The sequence below is a fragment of the Scleropages formosus genome, chromosome 13, assembly GCF_900964775.1.
Source record: "Scleropages formosus chromosome 13, fSclFor1.1, whole genome shotgun sequence".
NCBI classification, from domain to species: domain Eukaryota; kingdom Metazoa; phylum Chordata; class Actinopteri; order Osteoglossiformes; family Osteoglossidae; genus Scleropages; species Scleropages formosus.
The window spans coordinates 7,206,911-7,231,724 of record NC_041818.1 but is presented as its reverse complement, the minus strand read 5'-3'; the positions used below and the strand labels follow the sequence as shown (position 1 = coordinate 7,231,724).

General features: G+C 45.4%; 1 protein-coding gene across 1 annotated transcript in view; it reads left to right on the top strand.

The window, feature by feature from the left end:
- Positions 1-24,814, top strand: part of LOC108925422 (THO complex subunit 2-like) — a 45,217-nt gene that overhangs the window by 13,419 nt on the left and 6,984 nt on the right. The window contains exons 15-33 of the mRNA XM_018737319.2: positions 551-652; positions 3,532-3,616; positions 5,255-5,348; positions 5,762-5,842; positions 6,692-6,788; positions 7,117-7,234; positions 7,982-8,161; positions 13,859-14,023; positions 14,475-14,750; positions 14,912-15,053; positions 15,333-15,490; positions 15,596-15,724; positions 16,146-16,277; positions 16,974-17,158; positions 19,472-19,656; positions 20,395-20,497; positions 21,142-21,521; positions 21,748-21,806; positions 23,822-23,857. Of these exons, the coding sequence (XP_018592835.2) occupies positions 551-652; positions 3,532-3,616; positions 5,255-5,348; positions 5,762-5,842; positions 6,692-6,788; positions 7,117-7,234; positions 7,982-8,161; positions 13,859-14,023; positions 14,475-14,750; positions 14,912-15,053; positions 15,333-15,490; positions 15,596-15,724; positions 16,146-16,277; positions 16,974-17,158; positions 19,472-19,656; positions 20,395-20,497; positions 21,142-21,521; positions 21,748-21,806; positions 23,822-23,857 (2,707 nt within the window). The remainder of the gene's footprint in view (positions 1-550; positions 653-3,531; positions 3,617-5,254; positions 5,349-5,761; positions 5,843-6,691; positions 6,789-7,116; positions 7,235-7,981; positions 8,162-13,858; positions 14,024-14,474; positions 14,751-14,911; positions 15,054-15,332; positions 15,491-15,595; positions 15,725-16,145; positions 16,278-16,973; positions 17,159-19,471; positions 19,657-20,394; positions 20,498-21,141; positions 21,522-21,747; positions 21,807-23,821; positions 23,858-24,814) is intronic.

Genomic DNA, 24,814 nt, shown 5'->3' with positions numbered 1-24,814 from the left:
GAGGGGACACATCCAGGATGGGATGCCAGTCCATCACAAGGCACCCCAAGCAGGTCTCAACCCCCAGACCCACTGTGACCCCACTCAGGACAAGCGGTTGTTGATGGATGGTTACTAAGCTCTGTAGGAAGTTTATTAATTAAGAGCATTATTTTGGAAGCATTTTCACTTTACGGATTTTTCCCCAAGTGCCTAAAATGTTTGCACAGTACTATACACACACACACACACACACACACACATACACAGTGGCAAATGAGATTTACTGTATCACCTGAAACACACGTCTGTGCACTATGGGAGGAATCGAACTTGCATTGAAACCCACAACCCGGGCCCCATGAGGACCCCATCTGTCTGTCAGCACTACCTGCTGAGCCTGTGTCACCCAGTAATTAATGATTTAGTAGTCTTGTAGCTGGACCTGCTGTGAGCAGTGTGTCGATGTATATTGTGTCAAAGCCTGTGAAAGATTCCCCCCCCCCACAATATAACTTGAGATATAGAGTTCAGGCTTGAGCTGAAGCTAATTCCCTGTCCCATTCCCCAGGTATCGCCTTTATGGGCAGTGGAAGAATGAGACGTACAGCAGCCACCCGCTGCTGGTGAAAGTCAAAGCTCAGACCATTGACAGAGCCAAATACATCATGAAGTAAGTGCTCCTTTGCCCTGTGAGTTGTATCAGTAGGTACTTACGGTGTGTGTGTGTGTGTGTGTGTGTGTGTGTGTGTGTGTGTGTGTGTGTGTGTGTGTGTGTGTGTGTTTTTGGAGACCACTGTAAGCATAGTTCTGTTGTTGAGAATCTCAGATGACAAGTGTCCACTTTGCTGTTTTTGTTCTTGACAAAACACATCAGGATGAGACATGTACTGCTTATTACTGTTCAAGCCTATGTTTTAACGGATCTTATTGCCCTTGGGGGGAGAACGGCACCTTGTACCTGTTTTGGTGATGCCAAACTGTCAAAGTAAGGCCTATCTTTGAAAATGTTACTGTTTTTCACTTCTACATTTCTGGATTGACTGACTGTCATCTCTGTATGGCTCAAACCTGCAGATTGTCTGAAGATGAGTTTTCTCTTTTACTTCAATCATTTCTCCTGCTCATCTTTTGTTATTGTGTACTGTGTGAATATTTGATTTGGCTGCATAATGGACTAGTGGTCCTCGGTGGGATGGCTGATCCAGGCCAGGATAGGCTCTGCTTTCAAATAAGATACAATATCTGGAGAGGAAGTCTTATTGTTTGGGCTGGGGGTCTTGCAGGGAAACACCAATGGGGTGTTTAAGGGGCACAAAGTGACAACGGAACAGTTTCTTTAGGAAGATGGACTGTAGAGTGTGTCCCAACCTGTGGACATTGGTTTGGTTTGGTTTCACTAACTGCTCATCTGCAAGGCTAGACCTGCACCCAACAAAGTGTTTCAGTTCATAAACAAAACAGTTTTGGCACTTCCTTTTTATTTTTTAAAGACACTTTAATACAAAGGCCTCTCCGTACGTTTGTTGAATTTTACGTTATGGGGTTTTTTTTTCCCTTCTCTTCAATCGGTGCATAGAAGTATACACATACAGCTGACTTAAAATCTCCCACAGATGTACATGTGGCTGACATGCTCCTGTAACACCCCAACGGTGCTTGTGGTTCCATTTTCTTCTAGGCCAGAAGTGTGGGACTGTTTAACCCTGACATGGAGATGGTGCGTATGTGCTGAAAAACTCTAGTGCTGCACATGACCCTCTCCTCCTCAGTATTGCAGGGCTAACTGATGCAGTGACTCCCACATGTTAATTCTTTGGCAGCCTTCAGGAGGAGACAGAGCATAGGGTTCTTTGTTAGTTGGCATGCTTTGCCCTTTTTCTCCCTCCTTGGAGTTATCCATTAGTTCAAATCAGAGCTGTCAGCCACCCTGGAAGCAAGCAGCTTTTCCCTGGAGTCATCCATAATTCGGGTCCCAGTGGAACCACAGTGCCTTTTGTAAATGTTGCTTGTCTTGTTGTCTGCAGGGATTGCCCATATGCAGGGAGGGTGCCAAGATGAGAGTCGTTACCCTGAGGGGGCAAAACTGTGTGTGTGTGTGTGTGTGTGTGTGTGTGTGTGTGTGTGTGTGTGTGTGTCCACACGCGCAGGCTGGTGGGGGCTAGTGTGGGCTGGGAATGCTTGGCCGCACCCTGGGCAGGCAGTTGGGGCGGTGATCGGGACTGAGACCTGAGGACTGCAGTGCAGTGCAGTGCAGGGCTGCCGCAGTGGAACTGTGGGAGCAGCAGAGCGAAAACAGCTCTCTGCGTTTGCCTCTGGGAGCTGAAGGGCTCTCTCAGGCATACACACATATACAAATACACACCCACACATGCTTACATTTTTTACTGGCACAGTGCTGTTAATTGTCCGTTACCTCAGCTAAGTCAGCCTTTGTTTCAGTGCTGTGTTGGCGAGTGTCGCTGTTCGCTCTCTGACTCCTGTTGTACTGATGTGCTGATGTCTTCCCTCCAACTGACATTGACCTCCAAGGAGGAAAAAAGTTATTAGTGATATAATTTCTTCTTGATCCCTCATGGTCTTATGCTGTAGCTATAAAGCTCTGGCAAATCTCCCTTTTCATTGCTGCTGTAATGCACTGTATGACGTGCTCAAAAAGCTGGTTGCTAAGTTCATTCAGCACGCTAAGCCTTCTTAGCACCGGTTCTGAATAGGCTCCCTGGACCGATGGTCGGGTTTTAAAAGCCTCAGGCAGCGTGATGTCACAACGGCTCACTGTTCCCTCAAGGGCACGAAGGTGTCACTTCCTCCTTGGTGTTTACATGGTTCTGCTTGCAGATTTGCTGCTGTAAGTGGCCTTTTTGGACCTTCATTGCATCTGGGCAGATCACGGACCTTTTACTGCAGTGTGCTCATTGTGCTCTGAAGGTTAAGCAAGCTGCTCACCCCACCCCATCCCTCTCTGTCATGGTGAGGTGCATGGGGAGGGTGGAGGCAAGGCCCTGCTCAGCCTGCGTGTTAAACAGGAAGAGGGACGCAGCATGCAGCACTTTCCAGGGGAAAGGCCCCTTCTCAGTACTGGCCATGGCCTTTCGTTAATACCTCCTTTTCCTCCTTATAATCTTTAATTTCTTATTGATTAAAAATATCCACTCACCAATCAGTCCATCTTCATTCATGAATATGCTGTGCCATTTATTGGCCTGGAAATTTATAACTGGACACTGAAGAGAATAGTTGCACAGTTGAATTTGCCATGTTGGATTTGGAGTGTCCAGTCTGGCCGCATCAGGACGTTGCTGTGATAATAAGCTGTAGAAGTGTTCGCTGATGAATCCTGAACGACACACAACACAGGAACAATCTTTTACCTGTCGTCTTTTGTCCAGAGCCTTTGAAAGAGGACGTTGTCATGTCTTCGCAGTCACTACCTGAAACTTATAAACCTGTTCAGTGCTGCTCTTTCTTAGTTACCTTGCTGCCTTTCACTGTCCAGAGGAAGTGCCAGTAGTAATGCTCTCCAAATTTCCTTTCTGTCGATTTGTTTTTCAGGAGACTGACGAAGGAGAATGTGAAGCCCTCCGGACGGCAGATCGGCAAGCTGAGCCACAGTAACCCCACCATCCTTTTTGACTATGTACGTTCTTCACTTGGCCAGGTGGCGTGGATGCTGGAGACTGTTAAATGAGCCGCTCCAAAGTTGCGTTCATCCTGCTCTAAAGGGTCCAACAGTGCCGACTGTCGAAGGCGCTGTCCCACACACACATTGTGCATATGATGGCTAACTGTGTTAGCTGATGTCAGAGCCCAAGATTGGGCATGAAGGCACTGCGTTGATTTGAGCGATTAAACACCCACTGTCAGTGATCATACTGTGGCAGCAGTGTAGCAGATTGAGCATCTAATCTTGTGATGTTTGAATAAGCTGCTCTGCAGTGTTTGAATTCTGATAAGATCACTGGTGATTAACCTTCTTTACACAGGGTTTTTGCTCTTGATGTTGCAACTGGGTTTTGTGCGTTCTGTGCAATAGTGAAACGGAGTGAACGTCAGTCATAGGTGGCTTGTTGTGAACTGTCTGAGAATTTTGGCAAGCCTGGGCTGAGTGTACACACTCCACACTCAGCACAGGCCTTCATGTCAGGTACTGCAGAGAAAAGACAGGCATTCCGCACACCTTCAAAGACATGTTCTCCCCCACGCATCTGCATTTCAGAAGCACCTGGGGGAGATGGGTCTGTTGTGAAATGGGGGGAGGAACAGCCATGCTCCCAAGCCCCAAGATACGAGCAGACTGCAGAGCACTAGAGAGCACAGCGCTGAGTCTGAGATGCTGCTGCTGCTGCTGCTGCTACTTGGCAAAGCAGAGAACTCCTGAGAGGGCCCCTGCTCTGAAGCTCTTTTTGCTACTGAGATGAGTAGAGCGCTATAGGGCTGTAGTTTCTTTGAGGGCTGCCCTCATGTGAGTGAGCTCTAAGAGGTGAGGGCAGGTCATGCGAAGAGTGTAAGCTGAGATCAAGATCATTAGTATGACTGTTGCCCAAACCACATCTGTAATTAATCTTGAAATCTGTTAAGCCCTATGACAACAAACACTTGTTTGTTTATTGCAGGTGGTCCTTCAACACCGCAGGTGGCATAGTGGTTAGATGTCACTTTGCAGTCAAAGAATCCAAATTCAAATTGCACCTCCTGCTCTGATACCCTCTAGCAAGATACTTACCCTGAACTGATACAGTAAGTTACCCAACTGTATAAGTGGGTAAACCAGTGTGAGTAGATTATCAGTCAGTCAAGTGTCAGCTAAATGAGCTTTTATCGAACTGAAAATAACTTGCATTATTATTTATTCATCAGCTCACATTCAGTTGGTAGCTTGCAATGTGATGTAGGTTTGAAGATTGTTACATACAACGATTTGGCCATTTTTTCACCGGAGTATTTCTTACTGTGTGCATTCAGGGTAAGTACTGTTATCAAGGGTACTCCAGCAGGAGTGGCGTTCAAATCCACGTCCTTCAATTCGAATTCACTGATTGTAACCGCAGTGCCACCTGCTGGCCCAAGTAACTTGTATAGTTTGGTGAGTAAGTCACATCACCTAGTTTTTCCAAGTGGTGGAAGTTTTCTCCCAAACTTGCTGGACCACAGTGCTTAAGGACTTGGGCTGGGCTTACAAAGCTCCTTTGTCCAAGAGCAGGGCTGTGCTGATGAGACTGCAAGCGCAGTTGCTGTCTTTCTGGGGAGCTCATGTGTGCCATGCTTTGTCTTTCAGATCTTGTCTCAGATCCAGTGGTACGACAACCTGATCACGCCTGTGGTGGACTCGCTGAAATACCTCACCTCGCTTAACTACGACGTGTTGGCGTGTATCCGCTGTGCTCGCTGTGCCCACAGGCTGCATTGCCCCAGGCAGAACCATGTGACAGGAAGGGAGGGGGGATACTGACTCCTAGGGTCTGACAGGTTCACCGCAACAAACTCCTAATGCCCCATGAGCATGTAGGTGGCAGTGTCAGCTTCCTATCAAACAAGCTGCAAACTTCTAATGGGAGGTGTTTTACAGTGGTTGTACTGCACCTTCTTAATTGTTTTGATTGTTCACTCTTGCTTAATTCAGCTCACATGTTTCCCACACGTTCATGGTTCATCTTCACATTTTATAATCATAGAAACGTTTATCACTTGTCAGTGCTTAGTTTGGCACGATTTATGTGATTTGGCCCTATATGCCATGTGTGACTGTAAGAACACGGCTGTGGCCCTTGACCTCTTCCTTAAGACTGCATCATTGAAGCGCTCGCGAACCCAGAAAAGGAGAAAATGAAGCACGATGACACCACCATATCCTCCTGGCTGCAGAGTAAGTTCACAAAGTGTGGCCAGTTTTGCCCTACTCTCTCCTCAGGTTAGAGTCGATCCCAGGTTACCACTCAGCTGAGAGCTCAACACCTCTTAAGAGTCGTACGACCTGAAATAATCTATATGTAGCAGATAGGAAGTCTTAGTGCTTTTATCTAAAATGACTTAGATTTGTCTTTTTATAGTGCTTGATACTTTACTGCAGCAGTTAAGTTTAATCTCCTTGCAGAGGTGTATTACTGCAGGGTTTTTGAACTGGCAGCCTTCAGGTAACAAGTCTGTGTCTGTTCTTAATCATTGCTTTTCTCGGTTCTCTGTGATAAGGTTATCCTTATGAAAATGAGCTACTTGGTGTGGTTGGTAACATTGTAGGCATGTAAAAATAAACCACCAGTGATTTTCTCGGTAGCTTTTGCATTCTGCCGCATGAATTAACCAAGTGCTCCAAAATGTCTTGTTGTGAGTTGTTTCCCTTGAACGAATGCAGCAGTGATGCGGTTTGCCTCTTGTCTGAGAGCCAAACTCTTCTGTGACATCCAGGTGATTGAGAATCGAGCATATGGGAAATTATTGCTCCAGTGTGGTCAGCAACCACTGTTCTGCAGTTTGGCTTTCTCATTGATGAGCTCGGTGACCTTTACAGACACGAAGTCCTTATTGCCTGATGGAGACATCTGGGGTGTTACTGCACATGGCCTCATGAGGCAAAGCACTTTGGGAATCCTTGTTCCAGTCTCTGTAGTAGGGATTTTCTTAGTAGCACCAGTAATTTTTATTTAACCCCTGTGTGATGTTTTTTTTTTTTTTTTTTTTTGTGTGCATGTGTACGTATGTACGTGCCTGTGTCCAGGTCTGGCCAGCCTCTGTGGTGCCGTTTTCAGGAAGTACCCAATCGAACTGGCAGGTCTACTGCAGTATGTGACCAATCAGCTAAAGGCGGGGAAGAGGTACATCACTCCTTTGTGCTGCACCACTTTGTAGTCCACTGCAGGGGAGCTGTCAGGCAGGAGCGCCAGGGGACACTGCGGCTATGGACATTTCCTCACCCAATCTCGTTATCAAATCCCTGCTGTCGTGAGATTCCCCCCCCCCCCCCCCCATGCACACTTAGAAAACAGCCATCATGACGCCATTGCCATGGCAGCACACATCTACAGCATGAATAATTCAGAATCTTGCAAGAGTTGTGTGTTCTGCTGCTACTCCTGTGCTGTGAATGCTGAGTATTGCTGCCCTTCCCTTAACTGCACTGCTGTGTGGGCGTGTGTCCGGCAGTTTTGATCTGCTGATTCTGAAGGAGGTGGTGCAGAAGATGGCAGGGATTGAGATCACGGACGAGATGACACTGGAGCAGCTGGAGGCCATGACTGGGGGAGAGCAGCTTAAAGCTGAGGTACTCTGGCATTTCTCTCTCTTGTGCTCTCTCTCATCCCTTTAGTTTGTTACTGAACCAAAACCCATCTGCATAGTGTGTGCTTTCAGGAGTTAACAGATGACTTCTGTGAAGAACACAAAAGCGGTAAAAATCTGTCTCAACAAGTCAGTGTTAATGTGCCATGTAAAATACGAAAAATGCTTCCATGTTTTCACTTTAACAGTTACTGTGGCAATAACTGAGAGCCTTTTTGTCGCTAAAGATGTAATTAAGTGAATTATTCAGACTAAACAGTGGAAGGCCAGTCTCCCTGGCTGAAGGCCAGTTGTGGACCTCAGCACTTGGTCTCCCCCCTGTTTCTTACCACCATTTGCAATGTTCTTACATTGTTCCCTATTGGCATGCAGTGAAAAAGACAGCTGTGCAACCAGATGTTGCCCAGCAAGAGAAGGGCAAGAAGTACAGTTCTTTCTGCCTGCCCCTGGATAAGCTAAGAAAAAGCACCACATGAGCGTAGCGTGCCCAGTGGCAATTAGATCCTCTCATTGGCAGGCATTCGACAGAAGTATCTGTGTGTGAGTGAAAGATTGTCTGAATGTGTGTCTGCATGTATGTGAACCTATGTCAGTGCGTGTGTGTTTTCACTGTGTGTTTGAACTTGTTGCAGCAGCTCATTGCCGTCCCTCTGGGTGCCATCTAAAGTGCCTGAGTAAACTGAAATTTGCATCTGGTTTTCACAGATGCGATGTCTTTTTCTGTCGGCAGGGTGGCTATTTCGGACAGATCCGGAACACCAAGAAGTCGTCGCAGCGCCTGAAGGAGGCGCTGCTGGAGCACGAGCTGGCCCTGCCGCTTTGCCTGCTCATGGCCCAACAGAGGAACGGCGTAGTCTTCTCTGAGGGTGGTGAGAAACACCTCAAGCTGGTGGGCAAGCTCTATGACCAGGTACACACAGTCACGCACATGCATCACGCATACTGTATACATACAATATTTGTGTGCTAATATTGTGTAAAATTCCCAGTCTTTCACTGGGTCTCATGTTTACACTGGAAACGTAACAATAATCGACATTGTGTTTGCTCAGAGCACATTTAATGCTCGGGTTAAGTACAGATTTACTGATTCGGAGTTAAGATGGTCTATAAGGACAGAGTTTGCTGGCATATGGTTATGTGAAATTTAATTTATGTGGATGTTTTTCAGAAGTGTACCTCCTTCAGCTTGTCTTAAGATATAAATTCACTGGTGCAGAGCCCTCTGCCACTTATTACTTCCTTAACATGGCTTTTTAGACATCGCTTTATTAACGCTTACGGCCCACTTCCAATTCTAATCAACCTAAAACTGTGTTGCGTTGAGGCATCAGCTAGATAAAGAAATAACAGTACTCGAGGAGGGATTGTTCAAGGCTTTTTTTGCCTGTGATTGTTGGGAGTGACTTTCCCAGCTGAACTGTGCGATCTGCTGATGACGATTGTTCTGCTGCAGGCAGTCGACGAGAGCGCAGTTCGACACCGTCGCCAGCACGTCTACTTCCTTCCTAGTGAAAAGAGTCCAGCCGCGAGGCACCGTGGTAGTGCTGGCTGAATGCGGCAGCCCCTTCTCGCCTGCGCTTTTCATATTTAAATGGTGTGCTCGTTTGCTGCAGATGGAGCTAAGGAACTAACAATCAGTGGGACTCGGAACCGACATTTCGGCGTCGCTGGTGCGCGCCTGCTTCTCTCCCCTTCTCCCTGAATGGCTCCAAATTGTGGTTTTTAGACACTAAATCAGTCCCCATTGCTGCTCTGAATTGTCCAGATAATTGGGCGAGATGTGCCGGTGAAGCACACTCCCCTCTAGCGGGCGGGGTTGTGGGGGGTGCGCTGATTCAGGGATTGTTCTTCCTGAGCAGGATGCCGCACCTTTCATTACCATTACTGCCAGTGTCCGCGTCCCTCCACATAATTACCTATCGGGGAGAACGCCGATCATGTTGACACGTTTACAATTACGCGCCAGCTCACTGTACCACCTGAAAGCGGATCTGCTTACACTAAATAAAACCGCTTTGCCCATGATGGTGCCATGCAGCCCCCATTTGGAGCCTTTTATCTCCAGGGTGTGTTAAATGGAGTCCTGATTTTCAAGCACGCCTTTTTGAGTTCTTTAGAGCATATTGGTGGGCTTTTTAATGGCTGAGCACACGCCAGAGCATTTAGGCACTGCCATCCCTCTGGGTGCCATCTACAGTGCCTGAGTAAACTGAAATTTGCAAGTTCAGAACAGCTCTCCGCCTCATCTGTTAAAGCAGAGGTGTAAACTATCTGTTAGCATTGATCTCTCCTGGAGAAAACATCACCTGGAAGGTGTCACTCTCTTCACTTTTTTGGTGTTTATGGGCCTCCTTTCTGTAGATAATGCCCTTATTTCAAGTGTTTCAGGAGTGCAGCTAAAATAATTTCCCTGAAATCAGTTTTTCTTCCTGCAGTTGGAAGCCTTCTAATGCCAGAAATACATTTTTATTTCAAGGCGAAGAATGCTGCTTTCGTGTGTATTGGGCAGTAGATTACCTATGGTGTATAGACAGTGAGGGTGATCTCATGACATGTGCAGCATAGCGTACTGAAATATCACAGGCACCACACCTGCCCTATATAACAAAGTTTCTGTGCGCTTTCTTTCAGTACTTTTTGGTTTTGCGTTCAGTGTTTCCGTGGATTCCTTCACTGTATTGCGTCTGTCAGTTACCTTGTCATTTATCATGATTGGTTGGTAGCTCCTGGGCTGTGGGTTCGAATCCAGCTCAGTCCATTTTTAGTTTGCATGTTCTCCCCACATTTGCTCAGATTTTCTTTTCACCATCCGAAGATGTGTTTTGGGTAAGTTGTGGAATCTAAATTGCACTTGGTCTTTCAATAAGTGTGTGTGTGTGTGTGTGTGTGTGTGTGTGTGTGTGTGTGTGTGTGAGAGATTGCCCTCTGAAGGACTGGTGTCCAATCCAGGTTTTACCCTGCCACACACTGTATTCATCTGCAATTGGCTCCATACCACTGTGACCCAGTACTGAACAAGTTGTTGTTCGTAATTGATGGATGAAAGGCTTCTTCATGCAAATCATTAATAGCACAAGCAAAATAATTAAATTAATGTAATGAGAAGGATCTATGGAAGTGAGAGTAAATTATGCATTTTGATGGCTGCTGGGATAACTGCTAGTAAATATCATCCTACAGTTTCCCATGCAGTGCTATCTGTGACATTTCTACTTCGCTTTTATTTATTCCTTTTTTGGAGGACAGTTACATTTCACATATGTTGATCTGTAGCAGTCTCGTTCCTCTGAAAGGCTCTGCCTGCTGCAAAACAGGTCAACTAGCATCTTTTGGAGATATTTAATTCTGTCCAGTTCTTCAGAACACTCTCTCTCTCCCCCTCCCTTTCTCCATTAGCTATCCTTAAATATCCTGTACACTATTCTACAATAAATAAGTTGCAAAGAAAGGTGTGAGAACCAAAAATAATACTTAAGTGGTATAACTTATTCAGTTTTTGTCCGGCCCATGCCTTAGCATTTTTTAAATGTTTTAAAACTTAGCAGGACTACTTGCAGAATGCATGTGTGAGCAGTTGCTGGCTCATCAAACAAATGGAGAGAGTACAAACTGGGCTTATTCTGAGCGTGTCGTCGTGGCCCGGTGCAGCTGCTGCATTTCAGCTCCCTGCTTTGACGAAAACCCATTGATCCCCTTTTGCACTGAAGTGGAACTCTGCTGTGATTTGAGTCTGCAGCTTGCTGATTGGAGCGGCTCTTGGGAGCAGGAGCACTGCCCCCTTTTCCCCTTTTAACCCCCTCCCTGGGGCAAATCTTGCTGAATGTGGATGCTGCTGTCTTTTTGTCGATATTCAAACTTCCCAGTCTGGTTAGTACAGGGTACAGAGTTAGTTTAAAGTCTGCAAGATGACTTTAGTTCACAACAGTATCTCTCTAAATGTGTAGTAGTACCATACCATGGTTGAATGCATTTCTTAAATTGTAGCTACAGGTGGTCCTCGAGTTTTGACAGGGTTCTGCTCCCACAACCTCATCTGGGTGACTTTGTTGTAAGTCACAGTTCTCCTGGCGCTGTATTATGTGCACCAGTAGAACACTCAGGCTTTTGCTGGCTAGCCATTTTAAATGAAAAGCAACTTGAATTGATTCACACGTGAAATGTATTGTGAATAAAACATTTGTTAATGAAACTGTCGATGATGGATACAGCGACTAAGTCAGTAACGAATAATATGATTGTGAGAATAGAATAATGGTACCATGCGGTACTGTAGCCAGCCGATGTTATCATACAGCAGATGGGAGTGTCATCGTGAGATGCTATGACCAAATGTCCAGACTCAAATAGTGTAACAGCATTGATTGGACCGCCGTCATAAGTGCAGGTTTTTGTGAGTCGCGGATGTTGTATGTCGAGGAATACTTGTATTGCGTACAAAAAAATTCTCATATGCCTGAAATACTAGATATCGGTTTCAGCATATTGTGTCCATGATTTTTTTTAAATTATATTAATCCAGAATCTTTATAAAAATGGTATGATAATACTTTCAAGAAGACTCTTCTGGACCAGTCTGAAACAGAAGTACATGTATATGCTGGACACATGACAGAATCTGTGAAACAATTTTTTTAAATGTCAATAGTGATTTTCTGCATTGCTGGACGTGCCAGTTCACATCACAAAACAGCTTGAGCGAGGGGCATGCAGCACTAAAATCAGGCCTGCAGCATCACCCGTGTCATGAATCAATGTATTAACAATTAGACAGAGGAAATGGGGCCTTCCTGCTATGTGGAATGTGAATGCAAAGCAACCACCACGGGTTCCTAATTATATAGATGATCTGCTCTGTTTGTCAAGTGGCCATTATTGTAATTTTATTACTATTTGTTTCTTTTTTCCAGAACATTTAAACAGAGCTGTTGAAGTGTCATTGAAGTAGAATTAGAGAACCTGAATTTGGATAATCAAAAAAATATTAGCAATAGTTCTGCATGTAGTAAACAGATAGTTGGGGGCACATCAGCCTTGCCTGAACACTGGGGACACATTCATTTGTTATGCCTATCCTGTAAGTAACTACAAACTATATGGTGCCTAAATTCCACTGTTGCAATTAAAATAGCCGTAACAGCTGCAAAATAAGCAATGTCAGTGTTGCGATAATCCTTGTGGCTCTTTACATCCCTTATTTCTCCAGCATGGCACAGTCACAGCCCCTGCCACTCCAGTGCAGTTCCTTACTAGCTTTCAGGAGGGTAATGGCACTCTCTTCAGGGTGGCCGAATGGCACCAGACGGATGAGTGGGCACCGTTAAGTGGGAGTCCAGACAAGTGCAGCAATGCGTCCATGCCGTGGGCAGGATTATCACCAGAGCAGTATTTTGCAGGGTCTTAAGATCGGCACTGCTCGCTGCCATTTGCAGCGCCAATACAGCATTCCCTGATTCCATTTTTTATCCTTGAAATGCTGCTTGTGAATATTTTCAAAAACTTTTAATGTATGTAATAGATACGTATTATAGAAAATTGAATTTTTTTGTTTTTACAGTTCCCCTCCTTTTGTGTGTAGCTCTTGCAGAGTTAGTCACTGTTGTGTTCTGACCTTTACAAGACAACAGTCTGTGAGGCATATTGCCTCGCTCTGCCTTTCTGTGTGCAAACATCCTGTCCAAGTCTGCCACTGGATGAGACCCACAGCTTGCGCTCATTGTCTCATTTTTTTATTTTCTTGACCACCGCAGCTCTGATAAGATTTGGGGTGGACCTTCAGGAAGCCGGTGAAGTGCGATCAGAACTACTGACTCCACTGGCTTCTATGAAACAATGCTGATTGGACAAATGATGGAGCAGACGGGTCCTGGCATCTCTCCCATGTTCTGTAGGACTTTTGCCCCAACAACAATTTTTCCCAACGCCAGTTACAAAACCCACCAACTTTATAAAAAAAAAAAAAAGATCCTGCTTGCTCCTTTTTCTGGTGTTTTTGGAGGAAGCCTCTGGTGATTTACATCCACAGTCCCTTGGTAGCTTGCTCCTTCCTACCTCACTGTCTCTGATCTCGCGGACGTGTATTGGCTCTTGTTTATTCGACAGCCTGCTGAAATACAGTCATTCCCAGCAATGCTGTGGAGCAGTTACTTTGGCCTGAGGATGTAGGAGTCCATTTTCAACGGCTCTTCTGTCAGTAAGAAGCACAGTATCAACAGGCTGTTTTGGTACCACACCCTTTTAATTGTGACGACATATATAACCTCAGGGGCATTTTAGCATGTAATTGAAGTACTCCGAATTCCTCTGGCTTTGGCATAATGATCACGCTTCACTACCTCGCCCTTACTTCGTGCTTCATGGTCACAGGTGGTGCAGCTCTCCAAGGAGCTCAAGGCAGAAGGGGCTTTGTTGTGCACTGCATCGCATCAGGACAGTGTGGTGATGGATGACTTTAATAAAATGATGTGGAGTGTGCAAATAAATGAGGAATCGGAAGGGATTTATTAGGAGCTGTGTACAGCGGACATTAATGGCACCAGTCCTGAGAGAGGCTGTTAATGATGTGTGTTGTTACTCCCTCCCTTTCTCCCGGTTCCCTGGGCATCAGTGTCATGATACGCTGGTGCAGTTTGGTGGCTTCCTGGCCTCCAACCTCAGCACAGAGGACTACATAAAGCGTGTCCCTCCTGTGGACGTCCTCTGTAACCAGTTCCACACGCCTCACGACGCTGCCTTCTTCCTGTCCCGGCCCATGTACGCTCATCAGATCCTGGTAAGGATGGAGACACAGCTGAGTTGAGACCCTATTGTGCCCCTTTCTGGCTCAGTATCTTTCCAAACAGCTTCCTCTTTCTCCAGGGTTCACTTTTCTGCTCTGTTTTGTACAGTGTCCCATCATCCCTTTCACTGGTCCTCCCCCCCCCCCGGTCTCCCTGCATGGATCCCTGTGTGTTCACTTCGCTCTTTGTCACAGGAAACACAAGTGTGACTCTTTGCACACATTTTTCCTAAACGTCTACGGATGGAATTTTTACATGCTTTCAGGCCTGCAGTGCAGCCAGTTACCTTCAGCTGTGCTTTTGTTAAAGAAACTAAACTCTGGAGTGCAGGGTTTTATTGTTTCCTAAGGCTGTCTCATCTGAGTAGGTATTTGATGAAAAGGCCACGTGTTAACTTCCTGCTGTGCTCGTTGTCACCCCCGCCCCCCTCACTGTGGCTTAAAGTCGAAGTACGACGAGTTGAAGAAGGCAGAGAAGGGCAACCGGCAGCAGCAGAAGGTGCACAAGTACGTGGCCGCTTGCGAGTATGTAATGGCGCCGGTGCACGAGGCCGTTGTGTCCCTCCACCTGCCCAAGGTGTGGGATGACCTGCGACCCCAGTTCTACGCCACTTTCTGGTCGCTGACCATGTACGACCTGGCGGTGCCCCACGGTGCCTATGATCGTGAGGTCTGCAAGTTGAAGGCACAGATAAAAGCCATCGATGAGAACCCAGAAATGGTGCGTGCTTCTTCTGCCGATGTGTTTCATTTGGATGTTGTTGTCAGGGACAAACATGTCACATTTCAGCACTTACACTGTTAGCTGTTAAATTGCCTCTTCAGTGGAAATTAATGAAATGCTTTGTTTGTATGTTGTTTATTCTTTCTACCACTGCACAGCCCCTAAACAAGAAGAAGAAGGAGAAGGAGCGCTGCACAGCACTGCAGGATAAACTGCTGGAGGAGGAGAAGAAGCAGCTGGAGCACGTGCAGAGAGTCCTGCACCGTCTCAAACTGGAGAAGGACAACTGGCTTCTGGCCAGTAAGGAGCTCCCCCTATTGGTGGAAATCATGGGCCAGCCAGTGCAGATCAGCAGCAGGCTTAGTTTCCTTGGTGGCTTAATAGGTGTTGTGTAGCTCCTGACAAGTGGATGGCATCGCTGTCGGATGCCCTCCACCGAGTGTACATTTCGTTGTGCTTTGTTAGCATGAAGCTGTGATGTGTTTACCTTGTTGCCTGCTGGGCTATTTCTAGCACAGTGTACCTTGTTCACTGCTCCTATGTCACTGGGCAACGCTTGAGATTATTTTCCTCCAACAGAGTCCACCAAGAATGAGACCATCACCAAGTTCCTGCAGCTGTGTGTTTTCCCACGCTGCGTCTTCTCGGCCATTGACGCTGTTTTCTGTGCCCGCTTTGTGGAGCTGGTGCATCAACAGAAAACAACCAATTTCTGCACTTTGCTTTGTTATGACCGGGTGAGTCTCTCATTGTCATTTGTGAATGGTTGTCCAAGAACAAGAAAGAGCAGCACCCGATGGCAGAATGTCTATGACCCCCCCTACTCTTGTCCCTCCTACTAGGTTTTCTCAGACATCATCTATACGGTAGCCAGCTGTACAGAAAATGAGGCACGACGATATGGACGTTTCCTGTGCTGCATGCTGGAGACGGTCACACGGTGGCACAGTGACCGGGCCATCTACGAGAAGGTATCGTCCTCTGCTCTTTGTGTCATTGTGCAAAAGAGAACCAAGCGCCATTATTACAAACACCACCTTGAACTGGAACCATGTGCGTTTCATACGCTGACCTCTGGCGGTTGCTGGTGGCTATTTCCTCATGGTCTTTTCCTGCTGATGCTCGTACACAGTGCATATACACCTTCGTAGGTGTGCTCAGCTGTCGTATGTTGTTAAGCACTGCGACTTGTTGGCACTGATTCAGGTCCTGCCAGGCGCATTCTTTCCTTTATTAATGCTGCTGTTGCCCTGCCACACAGGATCTCTGTAGAACTCACCATGGACTCGAGTCAAGTCATAACTATAAACACTTCCTGTCCAAATGCACCCAGTCCACATTTTAACTTGTGTTCCCCCCCACCCCCACCCCCCTCTGTTGTTCCTGTGTCAGGAATGTGGCAATTACCCTGGATTCCTCACAATCTTCAGAGCAACCGGCTTTGATGGTGGCAACAAAGCAGACCAGCTTGACTATGAGAACTTCAGACACGTTGTTCACAAATGGCATTACAAGCTTACAAAAGTACGTGTTTTCCATAATCCATTTCTAACTCCCCATATTACTTCTTTGTTATGCAATTTAGCAAACTTTAATTGTGAACTATTTACAAAATCTGCTGCATTCTGAAAACATTTCCAAGGACACTATGAGGTACTAGACGGGAAAACACATTTTATGGATGATGTGGAGATTTGGCCACAATGGCGCAGCGGGTACCACCGGAACCTTACAGTTCTTGAACCACCTGTTCTGGCTTAGGTTCGATTCTTGGTCACGGTGTGCAGTTTCCATGTTGTCATTGTGTTGGCAGAAGACAGCAACAGTAAACCACTTTTGTACCCTCCATTAACATGAAAAAAAAGTAGTTGCCATGGGTCAAATTGGAATCAGTGGCACTTACCCTACACAAAGAACACTGGTAATTTTCATAGAAGAGTCACCCATTTTCATATCGCGTATTTTGAATTGCGTACTGTGACGTACCGGTACGTGTCCAGAGTGGAAGTGGCCAGTCTGCAGTCCAGTCACTACTTTTTTCCTCCAGATATTTTGGCTGCACCTGAGCCCAGTTAGCTTCTCAGATATGGCCAATAATCAATGAAGTGGGAGTGTCTTGTGCTCTGGAATGCCACATATAACTTTTCAGAATTGTATGGTACTTTTCATTGTATGAATTTAATGTTATGACTGACCTGGAATCACTCTCACCCCCCACAGGCATCAGTACACTGCCTAGAGACGGGCGAGTACACACACATTCGCAACATCCTCATTGTGCTGACCAAGATCCTGCCATGCTACCCAAAGGTGCTCAACCTGGGCCAGGCGCTGGAGTGCCGCGTGCACAAGATCTGCCAGGAAGAGAAGGAGAGGAGGCCTGACCTGTATGCGCTGGCCATGGGGTAACGGAGTACACCCGAGCCCAGCATTCTCATTTCCCTGTCTTGGGTCAAACTCCTCTCCATTCTGGTTTATTAAGGTGATGTGGGGGTGGGGGGGTGGTGAAATGAGAAATTGAAACACCCCCCCACAAACGCTACGATTTTAAATGATTTATTACCCAACGGTCAGCTAGATTTCCACTCTGTTGAAGCCACACTGGTTTGTAGAAGTCCCATGCTATGGGGGGGGGGGGGTGGTTTCTGCAGGGGGGCATGTTGCCATAATACATGTTAAGGTGCTAGTGGGGCTTTGTGTTTTTTTTAATAAGCTACTATCGAACACTTTCCTATTAAAGCCAACTGAGTAGACAGCAGGTTGTTCAGTCCAGCTACTCTATTTACCTCTGGTGGGTTCCAGGGACCGGGGGTGGGATCGAAGGGGAACAGGCATTAGTGCTGTTCTCTGTCCGTGGCCTGTCAGTGAAGGCGGCGGCAGTACAGGCCGCACAGGCCGAAACCGCTTCAGCGAAGACGCAGCGGCAGGATAAGGTCACGGTTGCTGAAAAGGCCTTCATTGCTGGCTAATGAAAACCATTAATTCAATAGGAGGGATTCGTTGCGATGCCGCCAGCCTTTGTCTGGCCGTGATTAAGTGATCTTATCACTTATCCATTGTAATGAGCTTTCCTCTCGTGTAGCGCCGGAGAAGGCAGCACATAAACAAGCGTCCTTTCCAAGTGGGGGCCATTAGGTGTGCCCCATGCTCATCATGCAGTAATGGGATTTCAGGGCATCCTGGGTGCAGCAGGGCACATAATCGTAAACCGTGTCAAAATACGTGCTGTAAAGCAGGTTTACTTGGGAGATTACTGGTGCAGTCATACAGTAGTTTCTCTTTTTAATTCATCATAATTATAGATATTTTGTACAGACACTGGTATGTGAAGTTGAAAGTTGTTTTTGACTGATTGTAAAAAGAGCATATAGTGAAATGCCAGCAATGATATTTTTTTAATTCCTTCAAAATTTCAAATTTTGTCTCGTTGTAAAAACTTCAGGCATTCCTTTAGTAAGATTTCCATGACAGTTTGCTGAAGTGCAGAAATTACTTTCTGTGGATCCTTTGCCACTTTTTGAGTGAATAACTAAAATAAGAATAGTACTTAAGGGGACCTGTAAGCCAAAACGTGGAGACAGTAATGATGTGTTGGGGCACCTGGTAGCGTAGTGGTTAGAGTGCCTACCTTTGGACCCAGAGGTCGCAGGTTTGAATCCCAACTCCAGCTGTAGTACCCTTGAACCAAGGTGCTTACCCCAAATTTGCCCAGTTGTATAAATGGGTAAATCAGTTTAAGTAACTTAACAGTGTAAGTTGCTTTAGAGAAAATTGTCAGCTAAATGAATAAATATAATGTGAAGACATTTATTTTTTACAAATCATAAGGATCAAGGTGATGTTTGTTCTCTTCTTTTACACTTTAGGATCTCATAGATCTCTGTAGTTACCTATATTTATAAGTCTCAGCAGGAGTCTATGTTAAGGCAAAGAAACTTTCTGTTGTCTAGCTTGTTCTCTGACTAGTGTCAACAGTGACTCATTACAGACAGTAACAGTAAGTGAGACACTAACTTATTGCAGTTGTCTATAGAGAATGTATACACTAAAAATAGCTTTTGATTTATACTCTTCAAAACTTCTAATCCTCTAAAGGTGTTTGACTTCCAGTAGAAACATTTTATTGTTTCAGAATTCAGTACCTTGGGGACCCTTTTATAAAACTGTTCTATATTTTGAATGTGAAAGGGTTTAGGCCTAGGGCTCTTCTGTTTTTAAAGTCTGTTTTCCTCATCGTTGATGTCTGTGCATGTTTAAATAATACAGACTGTCCAGTAAATGATGTACAAAAATCGGTTTAGTTATGTTTTATGGCTGTGGGATGTAGACTGAAGAATTATGTAAATTCCTTTCCTAAAACGGAAAAAATGTCAGTATTGCCAGTACAAGATTTTTGAAAACAACTATATAGCATTAAGAAAACATCCGTTGTCGGGGAGGGATGTGCTTTAGGCGTTGCAGAATGTGATATATCTAATTGTGTGCAAATGGCTCAGATCATTAAAAATGTAGTTAATGGGGATACCACTAAAACAACCAACAACTATGACAGTCTACGCTACAGTATTTGTACACATGCTCACATTTCTGTATATCATTGCAGAGTGTTTTAGGCATTTTTGTCTCTATGGTGGGAAAATGGGACTGTTTTTGTTCTGGTTGCTTTGCTTGTGTACCTCTGTGGCTGAGTGTCCAGTAACCGCATGTGCGACTTGCAGCTATTCTGGACAGTTGAAAGGCAGGAAAGTGCACATGGTCCCTGAAAATGAGTTCCACCACAAGGAGCCGCCTGTGCGTAGCACCACGCCGGCCAACCTGCAAAATGGCCCAGGTGGTGCCAGCAAGCCCCCCGCCAGCGCTTCAGGGACTGGCAGATCCGAGGAGGGTGTTGCTGAGGATGCAGGTGAGAGGCAGGCCAGTGCGTGAATTTACCCATAACATTGTCCCTACACTGTGTGAAGGCCAACATTCAAATGGCTTGTCGCCAAAGTCCTCCAGGGGGTTGATTATGTTGGGCACAGAGGACCCTAGCAGTGTTGTCGTTTGTGTTGCTGAGAGCTTAAGACCCGGAGGAGACGTTCTTTTTAATATGTCCTTCTGCAAATTGATTGAAAGCCTTCTTTATTTACCATGACATTTTATTGTACGCTATTTCTAATACAAAAGTCTTACTCCTTTCAATATACCCATAGTCAGTCTTCCCTTAATCGGTCTTAGTAATTGTAGTTTGCATGACTTCTATCTCTCCTGTCCGCATACATTGCTTCAGAATAAAGTGTCTCTAAGCATCTCTTGTCTGGTGCATTTAAAATAATTCACATAGGCAACTTCATCTAAATTTCATTCACTTTTCATGGGCTTTCATGTGTGGATGAAAAATGTAGAGGTTCCTCTTATGTACGCCAATATAAACCTGTCATTTTTTTATCTTTGCCCCAGCACAGCGGTTTTATGTGTATGCTCTGCTTTTCAAAATGTTCTTTTATCCCATTATAAAGTCACCACATCAAAGACAACCCCGAAACTGCTGCGCAGCCCCTATTATCCACCCTGCAGCGATGCTGTTCAGGTCTTTTTCTTTTGTCAGAGGGACCCTAGTGCCACCTTATGGAAGGACACATCTGTCTGTTTTGGTTTTCAGACAAATCCAAGGACAAACCCCACGGGACTGTGAAACCGGCCGGCAAAACCAACAACGCGGCGAGCAAAGTCCCCACCAGCAATGGCAACGGCGCTCCAAACAGGTACGAGATGAGCAGCCGCAGGGATGATGTACTGTTCTCATCTCTCATATAATGTTATTAAAAGTCGAGGCCTGTAGGTATGGAGGTTCGGCAGCTGCGTTATTATTTCAAAGTAACTCTGAAACAAATCAAACCCTTGTCAGACTGTGTCTGTCCTGCAAGCTGCATAACCAATTTGAAGGCAGTCTCAGTTGCGTCATTCCTGGATTCTGTACTATTAAATTGAGCTATTGCTCACCGAAGTGATTGTGAAGTAACCCTTTTCGTAGGATATGGCTCCGATACAGACAACAAAGAAAGGCTCCCCTAAATTTCTCTAAAGTGCTGCATTAAGATGTAAAAGAACATCTTAATGTAGTGCTTTAGAGGCATTTGTGGAGGCTGAAATTGTCATCTTACCAGTTTCTTCTGTGAATAATTTACAGTACTTCAAGGTGTTATTGGACCTTCAGTCCTGAGTGTCTGAGAACCTTTGCATATGAAATGCTTCAGAGCGAATCTCAAGACACTCTGATAGAGCACATGGTGAAGTGACAGTTTGGGTTTGTGGGAAGGCCTTGGCTGATTTTCTAACAGTGTTTCATTGCTTTTCTCTTTTATATTAGCATATTATTTAAATATTTATATTATCTTTTTTCCTTTAGCACCAAAGCTGTAAAGGAGAAGGAAGACAAAGAGAAAAGTGGGAAGGAGAAAAAGGAGAAGAAGGAGAAGACACCAGGTGGCACTCCAGAGGTGAAGGCAACAGGCCGAGGGGAGAAGCAGAAGGAGGAGAGACCTGGCAAGGAGGAGAAGGCAAGAGACACCAAGGAGAAAACCCCCAAGGTTGACAAGGAGAAGGTGAAGAAGGAGGAGAAAATGGCAAGGGAGGATAAGAGCAAGACAGGCGATTTCAAGTCTTCCGACAAGGAATCCTCGAAGGAGCGTGACATAGCCAAGGCGAACAGCAAGGGAGAGAAGATCAGCGCTGCTGGGTCCTTGAAGTCTCCTGTTCCCCGGTCTGAGTCGGCTGAGAGTGAGCGGGGTGAGCTGCCCTTGGGGTCACTCATGTCGTGAGCTGTAGCTGGATGGGGAAGCATATAGTCTTTAGAAAGACTGCTGGGATAGAGTAGTGGTTTGCCAATGCCTAGATTGGCATATTTGTAAAAACAGTTTGGGTGTTGGTAAATTTTAATGTCTTTAGACCAAAAAATGTCAATAGCAGATTTTTTAAAGGAAGTTCTTATATGTTTTTCCTTCGTTATTTTCAGAACAAAAGCGACGAAAACTTGACAGCCACGCCTCACCGTCGCACTCCTCCACTGTTAAGGTTAGTATGGCCTGAGGAAGGCGATTCCTGTGTTTCATGCCCTTCACATTGGAGATCAAGGTTCTTCCAAGTGTCCATCTTCCTGCAAGTCCAACCACAGAGAATGCCTGTGAGCCTCTGGAGTCCAGCTTTAAAAGGAGAGATGTATACAGATCTGTAAAGCATTTTATGGACTATTTTTCTAAAGTTTTTGTGTAAGAATAATGTCAAGGACCTAGCAGAAAGTTGTAAATAGCAAGTTACGATGATATTTTTGTCCGCATCAATGTGGAGGATACCATTTCAAGTGCCTCACTGTTTAGTTTTTTGTCCTGGAGGAAAGATTTTTCTACAGTCAGCACCATTTTTTCATATTCACTTTAGTGCCTCATCTGCTTTTTGAATGTATTTTTTTGTTTCTTTACCCATTGAAATGCAATGGGTTACCAACGGAGAAGTGGAGAACACTTTTTAAAAAAAAAAAAAAAAAAAAAGAAAAATCCTTGCAAGTTCAGATGACATGCTTGCGGTAGAAGAAAACCCAGATGGCGCAAGAAAATTTCTTTGGGACGGGTGGGATCGAGTTTGGGGAGCTCTGCAGCCTGTCTGTGTCACGAGAGCATCTGATGCGAGATGTCCTTTCTACTGTGCCGCTGGCTTCCTCCATTGGTCTCCCATTGTTCTGTTGGCCATCGCGCTGTGTGTGTCCTGCCCTGTGAGGAGCATTCATCTCAAACCCAGCCCCCTGCCTGTTGAGATGCTGCGGTAGCCAGCCAAATCTACCGGGACCCACCAGCGCCTTCAAGAAGAGGCCGTGAAGTACCAGTGACATCAGCACGCAAAGAGAGCCCAGCATTCTCAAGGGAGGATTACGCTTATGGGCAAAGGCTTCTGGAAGCCCTCATATCTGCCTGGGCTTATGGGAGCTTTTTCTTGTTTTCTGTTCCTCACAGTCAAGAAGTCGCCGAGTTCCCAAATAGCAATGTCTTTTAGCAGCTGTAAGTTATTAAGTTGCAGACAAAGCACGTTAAGAAAGCGTTTCAGCCAGTAACAATGATATGCTTGAGACTAGGGTGCTGTAAGCCAAAGGCACACTTGAGTCGCAGAACCTTGGAGCAGTTATTATTAATAGCGAGAACCCCACACAAGAGCCCTCATATCGCCTTGCTTGGCCAGGCAGAGGCACACACCCACCCACACAGCACACTTAGACTTGGCGATGAGAGACAGGGACGAGCACTGAGCAGCGTCTCGCAGGTCCTCTTTATGTAACCCTCATTTCGAGCCCCTTTTTAAAAAAAAAAAAAAGGGGGGGGGTCATCAAACTTATTCTTGACCAACTCTCCAACACGGGCCACTCGTGCCATCAGATTCATTGCGAGCATTTGTTGTCCCAGGTACCGCTCAGGCCAGTCTGTTTTTGCATTTCAAGTGGGGGGGAGGGGGGAGTTTTGTGGGAAGTCTGTCTCTGAAAATATAATGTCGTTAAAAAGTCAAAGCTGTATGAAGTCAACACTAAATTTATTTCAATTAATAAATGAAGTGCCCGTTCAAATTGCTCAGTTTGGCCTGTCAGAAATACCATAATATCTCCGTTCGTAATCATGTCAGATTAATCCTTCAGCATATGTGATCTGCCTTGAGTTATGACGCGTACATGCTGAGAGACAATCATGGTCGAAGCTTTGGTGATATCACTCAGGTCACAGAATTATACTACCGGTGTAGTGGTTTACACAAGAACTGGTAGATCAGGGAACGTCGTGGTGTTATTTATTATTATTTAGTTATTTATTGTTGAATGTGTTATTTTTGCCAGTCTCACGAATACATATTATTTCTTAGAACCCAGGTTAGCATCACCCTTACCTAAATTTAAGTCTCTTTCCCGAGTGACTCTGTCGAAGTTCTAGTCCCCGAAGGTCTGTGGGGGACGTGCGGAACGACAGCCATCCCACCCCAACCCCGCACCCTCCCCGTCTCCCGCTGTGTGCCAACCCCTCCAGCTCATCTGTCGTCTCCGTTCATTCCTACAGGACGCTCTCAACGAACTCAAGGATTCCACCTCAAAGGTTTGGCCCTTTTTACTGTTTGCTCGTTCTGTAACACCCTCTTTCTTCAGTGTTTGGTACTCAGGAATGAAGGGAAATTAACCATCAGCGTCCCACTGAAAGGAAATGGCAATCCTGAGCACATGTCCTCTGAAGACTTTTTGCAAAATTGAGATGAAATGTTGGTTTGCACTTTAATCCAGCAGTCTTCCTAAAAACAAATCAGGTTACCAGTAACCTTTTGGTACTGTGTCTGAATTAGTGACACGTACTTTAAAGTGCTTTCTTACTGTGGTGTGTTGCGTAGAATCAGGTTTGAAGTACCTCTGTAAAATAACTCAAATTACATTTTGTTTTTGTCTGAAAAATAGACAGTACCATAGGCAGAAATGTGATTAGACAGTGTTTGAGCCAGAAACACCCAGCTGGCTATATACTGAAAGAACTCTTAAATTGCATGTGGATCATTATAATGCATCCGGATTATTCGGGGGTTTTTTTTTTTTGCTTTTTTTTTTTTTTTCCTTAAAAAAAAAAAAAAAAAAAACACCCCCTCCTACCTTGAAGTCTTCAGATAGTGATTTGACTTGGCTGCCTGTGAGGCTCGCTTTGCTGCTCTAAATCCCAAATGCATCTCTCCCTGTGATGCGGTGTGATAACAGCAGTGTTACCAGAGCCATCTGTAAAGGAAATGACAGACTATGGTAAAATGTACTGAGCGCCCCACTCGGAGGAGCGTCCCTGTTCCTTGTGTCCCTGCTCCTGCTTCTGTGGCATTTCCCAGTGCTTAAAATGGCTTTCATTATGTCTGAAAGTTGAGCGAGAAAGATTTGCGACCCACACAGTGCAGGTGGAGGAACTAATCCTCTTGGCAATGCTTTGGTTACACTGTTTTTTTGCACTCCTGGAATGAACTTGTCATGTTTTTTCCACTGATGTTTTTCATGCCATGTGGGGCTGTGCTGGTTGTGGTGGTGA